The 10000-nt window shown below is 41.0% G+C and overlaps 1 protein-coding gene and 1 long non-coding RNA gene across 2 annotated transcripts in view; both read right to left on the bottom strand.

Annotated features, from left to right (window-relative positions):
• Positions 1 to 10000, bottom strand: part of LOC138012498 (uncharacterized) — a 49009-nt gene that overhangs the window by 5266 nt on the left and 33743 nt on the right. The gene's annotated exons all lie outside the window — the stretch shown is intronic.
• LOC138012494 (QRFP-like peptide receptor) lies at positions 62 to 2657 on the bottom strand. Its single transcript, XM_068859279.1, has one exon. It carries the CDS (start codon positions 2638 to 2640, stop codon positions 1495 to 1497), a length of 1146 nt encoding a protein of 381 aa, XP_068715380.1. The 5' UTR covers positions 2641 to 2657; the 3' UTR covers positions 62 to 1494.

Below are 10000 nucleotides of genomic sequence, written 5' to 3'. Positions count from 1 at the left end.
GTGTGGTCGTGTACTCAACTGCTAACCTATGACACGAGAAGGCATCATTTCGTTTATATTTTCTGATGAAACGTGCCAGTCAGTGATTGTCAACAGCACCACATACTAAATAAGATTCTTGGAAGACTTCAAAAGGTTTACTGTGTGGGGAAGAAAATTAGACACTGTGACAACTGGTTTAATGCAATTTCCTTGAGGATTTGGTTCTTGTTCGGTCACGTTTGAGTAACATTTATCAAAAACTTGGATGAACATCAATTCTGTTTTTAATTGACACTCCCGATATTTCAATTTGAAATTATCAGTTACGGGATATGCCCTTAGAAGAAGCTTCTACAGTTTTCGGTTTGTTGCTAGGACGTTGAATATCTGTGGGGATTATTTAGCATAATAAGCTAACTTTCGAATGGAAGTTTTTACCGATTTCCGAAGGTTTCACCTATTTCCGTGTTAACTAATCCTTTAAATAATAAAAGGACGAACACAGTACATTACACTCTTTCTTTTAAAACAATAATATATTTTATAAGAATATCAAGGCTGAAATTTAAAAAATTTTAAGAATATTTTAAGAATAAACCTGAGGCTGAAATTGTTGTGAAAAGAATATAATTTCGTGCGTTGAAAATCTGATACTGTATATGTTCTTAAGTGCACAATGTAACGCGATACAGATCTAGACACCAAACACACCGTGCGTCCTTAAACGGAAATGTCATAGGCTGAAATTAAGAATATTACAAGAATATTTTCAGCCTAAAATCGGCAGAAAAATAGGCCGGGAATATTCAGCCTGGGCCGGAAAAAAATATTCTTATGAAAAAGAAAGAGTGTATTAGCAGCTAGCCCTCATGCTTCCCACAGAACCAATTAAAGATCAAGGTTATTTAATTAAACTGCCGATCACATCGATCATATATGGCCCAACAGTGTTAAGTTCATCCTTTTTTTTTTTTGCATGCCCTTTCCACGACAGAATGGGAAATTTACTTTTAGCTGTACAGGAAAGGACTAAGCTCTTGAAGAAAAACAATTTAAGTTGACGGGGATTCTCTTTTTGTTTGCTCATAGCTTAATTCATGCATACAGCTTCAATGTCAGTTTTTCAAAATAGCAGCTACCTTTTAGTCTAAGGCGAATAATGGACGCAAACACAGGGTAAACGCGTTGATAAACGTTTTCCAATAAAATTTAAACCTACAGGCAAAAGATAGACGTCTCATCCCAGACGAAACTAGCCAATAACTTGTAGACACTTTCAGACCTAAATAAATAGATTTTCACCGCAGCTCTGTGTTAAGAATATTTTGTCAGAAACATAATGACTTCAAGAAAGCTTTATCTCTACCGAAAATGCAAACTGTTCGAAACGGAAAATATTGGTTCGTGCCCCTCTTTAGCGACAATCTTCTATTCCTATGCAGGAAATGCACTGCTAAACTGTTTTAATGCAGGCTCATGAACGTGATCTACATCGGGAATCTCTTTCTTTGATTACTGCCCCTCTTTAGCGATGGTCTTCTGTTCCTGTGGAAGTACAGATGTCGAACTGTTTAATGAAGGGTCATTAACGTGGTGTACTTCGGCCACTCTCTTTGTACTTTTGTTCTTCATATCGAGCAAAGCAAACGTAGAACGTGATCCATCTCGGCTTTTGCGTCGCAAAGCTTCCAAAGAAAAGTTACACCGTATGATCTCTTTAAAAGATTTGCGAAACTGGGCGCTGTAGAAACAGTATAAAATAGGGTTGACCGCGGAATTCCCAAAGATAATTAACTCCGTCAGTTTCCACACTTCGTTCCCTTCATAAACATGAAAATGGCGAAGTACGCGAACAATTATGAAAGGTGTCCAACAGCAGAAAAATACGAGAGTTACGACAGCTAACATTTTCGTTACTTTGCGTTGTTTCGTTTCCACAGTTCCTACGCCAGCGCTGTTCTTGATGTGCGAGTTCAGAACGCGCAGAATCTTGGTGTGCGCCCAGACCATGAAAATTAGGGGACAAATAAATATAAGCACGGCTTGGAGAATGTAGTACGTTTGTCGACCAATGTCACCCCAGTTGGTGTTGACACAAAGTTGCTTGCCTTGTTCCTCTTCCGTGGTGTAGCCGTAGAACAGAGGCGCGCAAACTACAAAGGTCACAATCCACAGTATTTTGATGAAAATGGTTCGCTGCGAAATGCCCCGATTTCTTGCCAAAGAGGTTGACGTAGCAGAACGTGAGCGTTCATTGCTAATTGCCACCAAAGTTAATATTGAAGCGGTGTAAGAAATCTCGATGAAAGTTCCCTGAATTTTGCACATGGGTTTGCCCCCGGGCCAATCGCCTAGAAAGAAGTAAGCAAAATCGAAGGTCGATAGCATAGCGAATAACAGATCGGCGGCCGCTAAACTCGCTATATAGCAAAGGAGAATGGATTGGGAAGATCTGTACTTCTTGAAGCAGGTCAGAAGTGCCATGATGTTGCCAAAGGAAGCCAGCGTGAAAAACACGACGTAGAGAATAACAAATCCGATGATTACAAGCAAGGGATACCCAAGACCCATGTCTGTAGGGCTTTGCGTTGTAGAGTTCATCTCTGAAGTCTCCATCGTGTTGTTATCTGCAAAACCTCGCGTGTTTATGTCGGGCATTCAACTCAATAACCGTGTCAAGTGACAAGTGACTTGTATCTGCGGTTATACCCTGGTGTCAGATTTTTGTCTAGCCAGTTCCGGACAGCGCTGAAAAGGACGTTTGAAACAAACAACCAGGATTTCGCTCGAACAGAAAGACCCCAAACACGCGTTTCTGGACAATATAAATAACGAATGGTTCTCCGAAGCGTGTTTGTTTTAAAACACTAGAAAATGGCTTTTATATTGTCCAGAAACGCGTGTCTGGGGTCTTTCTGCATGTACCGGAAAGCATTGTATTTTTGGTCACTAGGGATTAGTCCTTATTTGGAGTTGCTTTGTTTTCTGTCTTTTGTTTCTTTTGTTTTACATAATCTGTGCTCCGATACTTGCAGAAGGAACCAGTTTTTGTATCCACCTGCGGCTTTTACTTCGGGTAGAAGAGCACAGAACGCGTCATCAGAAAAGAATGCAAATGCGAGAAATTTACTCACAAATGATTAGTACATGGAAGTTTGGCAGTGTGGAAGTTTGGCAGTGTGGAAGTTTGGTAGTGTGGAAGTTTGGCAGTGTGGAAGTGTGGAAGAGTGGAAGTGTGGAAGTTTGGCAGTGTGGAAGTTTGGCAGTGCGGAAGTTTGGCAGTGTGGAAGTGTGGAAGAGTGGAAGTGTGGAAGTTTGGCAGTGTGGAAGTTTGGTAGTGTGGAAGTTTGGCAGTGTGGAAGTGTGGAAGAGTGGAAGTGTGGAAGTTTGGCAGTGTGGAAGTTTGGCAGTGCGGAAGTTTGGCAGTGTGGAAGTGTGGAAGAGTGGAAGTGTGGAAGTTTGGCAGTGTGGAAGTTTGGTAGTGTGGAAGTTTGGCAGTGTGGAAGTGTGGAAGAGTGGAAGTGTGGAAGTTTGGCAGTGTGGAAGTTTGGCAGTGCGGAAGTTTGGCAGTGTGGAAGTGTGGAAGAGTGGAAGTGTGGAAGTTTGGCAGTGTGGAAGTTTGGTAGTGTGGAAGTTTGGCAGTGTGGAAGTGTGGAAGAGTGGAAGTGTGGAAGTTTGGCAGTGTGGAAGTTTGGCAGTGCGGAAGTTTGGCAGTGTGGAAGTGTGGAAGAGTGGAAGTGTGGAAGTTTGGCAGTGTGGAAGTTTGGTAGTGTGGAAGTTTGGCAGTGTGGAAGTGTGGAAGAGTGGAAGTGTGGAAGTTTGGCAGTGTGGAAGTTTGGCAGTGCGGAAGTTTGGTAGTGTGGATGTGTGGAAGAGTGGAAGTGTGGAAGTTTGGCAGTGTGGAAGTGTGGAAGTGTGGAAGTTTGGCAGTGTGGAAGTTTGGTAGTGTGGACGTTTGGCAGTGTGGAAGTGTGGAAGTTTGGCAGTGTGGAAGTGACGCTAACCCAAACACGAACCCTAACCCCCCCCCCCTACCAAACTTCCACACTGCCAAACTTCCATGTACTAATTATTTGTGAGTAAATTTCTCGCATTTGCATTCTTTTCTGATGACGCGTTCTGTGCTCTTCTACCCGAAGTAAACTGAGCCCCACCTGCGCACCTTAATTTCCGAATACGAGATGATCTAAATAACGATACTTTGGAGTGTTTATTTGTTGAAATGAGCATGCTTCGAAATACAGGATTCCTGGTCGGCAACTGTTATCGGCCCCCAGGTTCTCCGATCGAATTGTTTAACGAGTTTGAGAAATTGATGGACAAAATTGACACTGAAAATAAGGCCGGTTGTATTTACTTGGTGATGTTAGCTGCAATTTGTTGCCTGAGGCAACAGCACATATTTTGTCCTCATTGACTAACATTCTTGATTACTATGGTTTTAGCCAATTAATCACGGAACCAACACGTATTACCCCGGTGTCAAAAAGCATGATTGATTTATGCATAACTAATTCCCCGGAGAGGGTTTCAAACTTTGGGGTTGTTCACCTTGGGATTAGTGATCATTCCCTTGTTTTTATCACATGTAAGGCTCATCAGGATCGCAATGGCTCTCGCACGATCGAAATGCGGCAGTTTAAAATCTTCAAAAAGATAAGTTCTTAAATGATCTCGAGCAAATGCCATGGAGAAATGGAGAAAACTCCGAGTGAAGACATTGCTCTCGACTTGTTGTAAAAAAAATCGAGAAAAGAGATTTCCACTTGTCTTGACAAGATCCCTAGTAAGTTGTTAAAAATGGCAGCTAGTATTGTTGCACCCTCACAAGCCGACTTGCTGACAAAATCAATCATCACGAGAATCTATCCAACTGAATGAAAATTGGCTAGGGTGACACAGATCTTTAAAAGAGGCTTAAAATCAGACATAAATATTTATTGCCCCGAGCCATCTCCGTTATCCCAGTAGTCTCAAAAGTGCTCGAAAAAACTTTTCTATGACCAACTTTATCATTATCTAAATAATAATAAACTGCTATCAAGTTGCCAGTCAGGGTTCCGTTCCTTATATAGTACCCTCAGCTTACAGTTTTGCTTGAGGCGACAATAGCTGGTCTGCCAACATAGACAATAGCTTCCTGAATGACGTGGTTTTCATTGACCTCAAAAAGGCATTCGATAATATCGACCATGAAATTATTTTACGCAAGATGTTATAGTTTGGGGCCGACCAGGCAACTATCACTTGGTTTCAATCGTACCTAAGCAATCGGACCCAAAGATGTAACGTAAATAGAAGATCGTCATCTCCTCGCACTATTACTTGCGGGGTTCCGTATAAAGCAGCATATTAGGTCCCTTGCTTTTTTTAATGTATATTAACGATCTTCCTAACTGCCTCAGGGAGGCTTCCCCTAGAATTTTCGCTGACAATACAGAAAGCCCTAATTATGTATTAAAACAATCCATGATCTTGCCCCGGAATACCTTCAACGCCTTTTCAGTCAACGCGTTGCTGAATATAACTTGAGAATCTTAGAAGGTAAACTTACCCTACCCAAGCCCAAGCCAACTACTAATTATTTGAAAAGAAGTTTCTGCTATAACGGGACCTGTTTGTGGAACAATTTGCCCCAATACTTAAGAAATGCTGACTCTATCGGGCAGTTCAAACGTGCCATCAGGCAGGAATCTGACCTATCGGATTCTCACACGGCGATCATGCAAAACAGTTGTAAAGCGTTTTTTTAAAACTTTTTTTTAGCTTAACTGATGATTGTCCGTGTTTACATAAAGTTTACTTACTTTCTTCATAGGTCCATTCTTTTCAGCGGAAAATGCTTGAAAATAACCGGTATGTTTTGAACTACCTCGAGCATAAGTACAGCAAGCCGTTTGTAGCTAAATTTAATCTTATATATATATATATATATATATATATATATATATATATATATATATGTTCAATTCTTTACATGAAGGTTTAATTTAAAGTTTTAAACGACATTCAATGCAACCAATGCTAACAATCTTCGTTCAGTTCAAACTATTTCTTATAATTCAATCCAGTCCTTTAATTTTATTTGCAATTCAATGCCGCAGGTATATTTATTCAATCCAACCTTTAAATTTTATATTTAATGCATTACCACGAATATTGATTCAATCCAATCCTTAAGTTTATGTGCAATCCGAAAATATATACTCACCCTTCCTGGGACGAGCGCGGCCATATAGAACCAGAGTAACCTACTTGTCAAATGAAGCTATGATCTTCGCAGTTACGAAAGCAATTTTTACAATTGCGTAGAGAAGCCTGAAAAATTCAGGACTTCAACGGGGTTTGAACCCGTGACCTCGCGATTCCGGTGCGACGCTTTTATCATTCATCATTAGCCATCATCTTTCATCATCTTTCATCATTAACCATCATCTTCCATCATCTTTCATCATTAACCTACATCATCCATCATTAACCATCATCTTTCATCATCTTTCATCATTAACCTACATCATCAATCATTAACCATCATCTTTCATCATCTTTCATCATTAACCTACATCATTCATCATTAGCCCGCAACATCTTTCATCATCTTTCATCATTAACCTACATCATTCATCATTAACCATCATCTTTCATCATCTTTCATCATTAACCTACTTGTGCAAGTTATAGAACAAAAGATGGTGGCACAGTGGAAAAAAGAATTTGACATAAAAGTCGAGTTTCCCACGTTTCTAGGACTGAGAAGTTGTGGTTAGAAACGAGATAATATTTGAGAACTTTGACTCAGAAGCTGCAGAAACACAGGCCGAAGTTCTTGATCAAACAATTAGCCCGCTTAAGGACGTTCGCGCCAAAATCTTCCTACGGTGAGATTTTTTTCATTTCTCGCCTAGAGTTAGGTCATAAAGTACTTACTCCAAAAATGAAAAAAAAAATGGGGGTCACCGACTTTGTTTCGGAGAAAATGGCAATGGAAAAATGCCTTAATTTCGAGAAATCGGTCATAATAGCGAGATGTAGGCTCATCTGCTCATCCATCGAAAATCATAAAAATAAACTGTTGGAGTGAAAGTTTCCGTGCATAGGTTTTTAGGAGTGAGATTTTTAGATAATTGTATGCCACTAGGGATGTGGTAAACAGTAGAGTTCATCCTCGACGAGCGTTTTCGTAAGCTCTATCCGTTGCAACCACTACCAGAATTCGATAGCACGAGGAAAGAAAATGTTAAAAAAAGATAACTTCTTACGGTGAGAATTTTTTCATTTCATCATATTTTGTAGATAGTAAGTAAAGTAAGTGATTCATGATTAAAAAAATAGGGGTCACCGATGATCTGAACGAGTAAAATCAATGTGATTTTGCAAAGCTCTTGGAAAAGTTCGTTTGTCACGCTTTTGCGTGACCTGTCGGGCAAGGACTGGAACCCAAGAGAGGATCGATCGTTGAAGAGATGAAAGGTTTTTACCGAAAAAAAAACCTTTCTCGAGCATAGCAACGAAGTTTTAAGCAGGGGTCATCTTCATTTGGTTGGTGTTTTGTATAATATCTCTCCATTGCCGTCATGCTCATCCTCTGGAGTGTGTCTTTTTGTGAAATTCAATCGTTGAGTGTTTCCACGCAGGTCCGCACTATCCAAGCGGACGAGGACGAAAATACTGCTCGATTTTCACGAAAGTAAAGGAAAAGAACTTTAAACACATACATTCACTTTGAACTTAAGTTCGTAGGGTAATAAAAACATTAAAAAGAAACAGCCCCATTAAATTTACGCAACGGTTCATCCTCGAGTTTTCCAAACTTTCAGCCACTAGTCTACTCGATCAGGTACCTTTTCCAGAGCTTTTCCATCCTCCCGCTCACTTCTCTCTGAAGTTTCATGATGATTCGGGAATAAATGTGCCATTCTTTTGCCGGCCTGGAATTTTTCCTCGTTTTTGTCGCCATGTTATTTTAACTGATGCTTGAAAAATTTGTATGAAAGTCAAGTAGACCAGTGCACGACTGATAAAACCTCGCGAATATCAGTCGTGCAGTAGTCTACTTGACTTTCATAAATATTTTAAATCAATTTTGACTGGCCACGATCTTTTCTGATCCAACGCTGTGCAAGACTTATCGTCCACGGTTTTTGCAAAGGGTTTAAAACCTCAACTTCACTAATGCTCGAAGTAATGCGTGACATATTACAGTCGCGTCACCTGCGCAGTAACGTTGCGCACAAACAATTAGCGCGAACGTCCTTAAGTGAGGGTCGTACAGGGGAGGTCTGTCGCACGGTTCACGAACAGAAAAAACAACGAATCACGGATCACGGATATCAAAATTTCAGTTTCCCGAATCACGGAAATAAACAAGTAAGATACTCCTTTTAATAACCTTCTCTTAGGCAAGGAAGGGTGTAAATTGGAAAAAGCAAAATTGTGAAAGGCTAAGTAAAGGCTGCATATCGTAAATCATCTACCTAAATCACTCTCTTTGGACGACTCTGACCATTCGTCCACTTCGCGTTGTAACTGCCCGAAGAAAAACCAAATCGTCTAAAGAATCTTCCTCGTCATTGTCCGCAATAGGATATTCAGCATCTGAGTCAGTGTCATACTCTTCCTCCTCTTCTACCTCGGTTTCCTCTACTAGTTGATGATCTTCAATGGCCTCGAGCGATGTAGAAGGCGTAACAGTTGCAACAGTCGCAGCAGAAGTAACAGTCTCCTCTTCGATAGTGTGAAGACAGAATGAGACTTTATCTTTAGGATAGTCGGATGCTCGGTACATGTTTAACGGCAATGTACCGGCCTTGAACATGGTGGTCTCTTGCCTCACACTTCTCTGTCGTGCAGCCTTGCCATTATTTGTCGCCCATTCAATCATAAGGTCTTTTTCCTGCCTATTCAACTCCCTTCTTGCGTTAAGATGCTCCAGCTTCGGAATGGCATTTAGTGGAGTGCTCTGGCATAACACGGGATAATAGGATTTATCGTGCGTGAAGTAGAAGGCACTCCAGGGTACTACACGCTTAAGGCTTTCGTATACGGTATTTGCCAGATTCCGTGCGTACTGCAAAAGGGTGGGAAACTGGTCCTTGAAATGACCGACTGCGTGGAGGTTTTCAACCTGAACTGTAAGACAGGAGTACAGATCAATGGCGAAGCTTGGATTGTGTTCTTTAACTAACGCCTCCAGATCTTTCAGTCCATTTAAGATCATGTTCACCAAACGCTTTGTCTGATTAGAAATAGTTCCTTGGGAACCGCTTGGTTTACTTGTGCTGGTATCGTTGACATCGTTGCTATGCGACAACGCTTTTTCTGTTATTGTTTCCAAGTAACTGTCAAGTTCTTCCAGAAGCTCGATTGCCTGTGGTAGGGAACGTTTTGGTACAGTTTGATGTTTCATATGAACAGAAAAGGCTTTATAAAGGAGAGCAAGATGGCTTCGATACTTTACAATGCCTTTTATCGAGGTAATTAACTTCACAGAGCCCGTTTGAGCTTCGGTGATAAATATGTTCTTCTCGTGCTCCACACATATGCCCATAGGCTGCGCAATGTTGCTTGGGCTCCCTTTCCATTTGAATTACCTTCCTTTCCTGTCCCAGCAGTGACTACGGCCTCCTCACCACAGATCTTCGTCTTTATTTGCAAGCTTCCAATGTCCACATAAACTATACCAGCAAGATACGAGGCCACGTGTGCGCTTTCACTGCATTCTACTGTTCCGTTTTGTACGATCACGGTTTCCTCGAGTGTTGACATTGCAATACTTAAGATTCCACCTGGGTAGCCCTTGTAAGACAGATAAAGGATGTTATTGTTACGGCACATAGACACTGCTTCTGTGCAAGAGGCTGCGTATTTTGTTAAAACTGTAACAACGCCTTTAACTGCCACTCCATCCATCTCTAATGTAATGGAATAAATAACACTGTCCACATCGCTGGCACAAAGGATGATACTATCGCTTGCCTTAGCAATTCTGGATGGCTTGATCTTTCGAGAAAGTTGAACT

This window comes from Montipora foliosa, chromosome 8 (genome assembly GCF_036669935.1).
Source record: "Montipora foliosa isolate CH-2021 chromosome 8, ASM3666993v2, whole genome shotgun sequence".
NCBI lineage: Eukaryota > Metazoa > Cnidaria > Anthozoa > Scleractinia > Acroporidae > Montipora > Montipora foliosa.
Note: the sequence above shows the minus strand (reverse complement) of the source record. Positions and strands in the feature narration are given on the sequence as shown.

Bases quoted from the DNA above. Each gene is read 5' to 3' on its own strand.
- LOC138012494 (XM_068859279.1), bottom strand. From the start codon at position 2,640: ATGCCCGACATAAACACGCGAGGTTTTGCAGATAACAACACGATGGAG.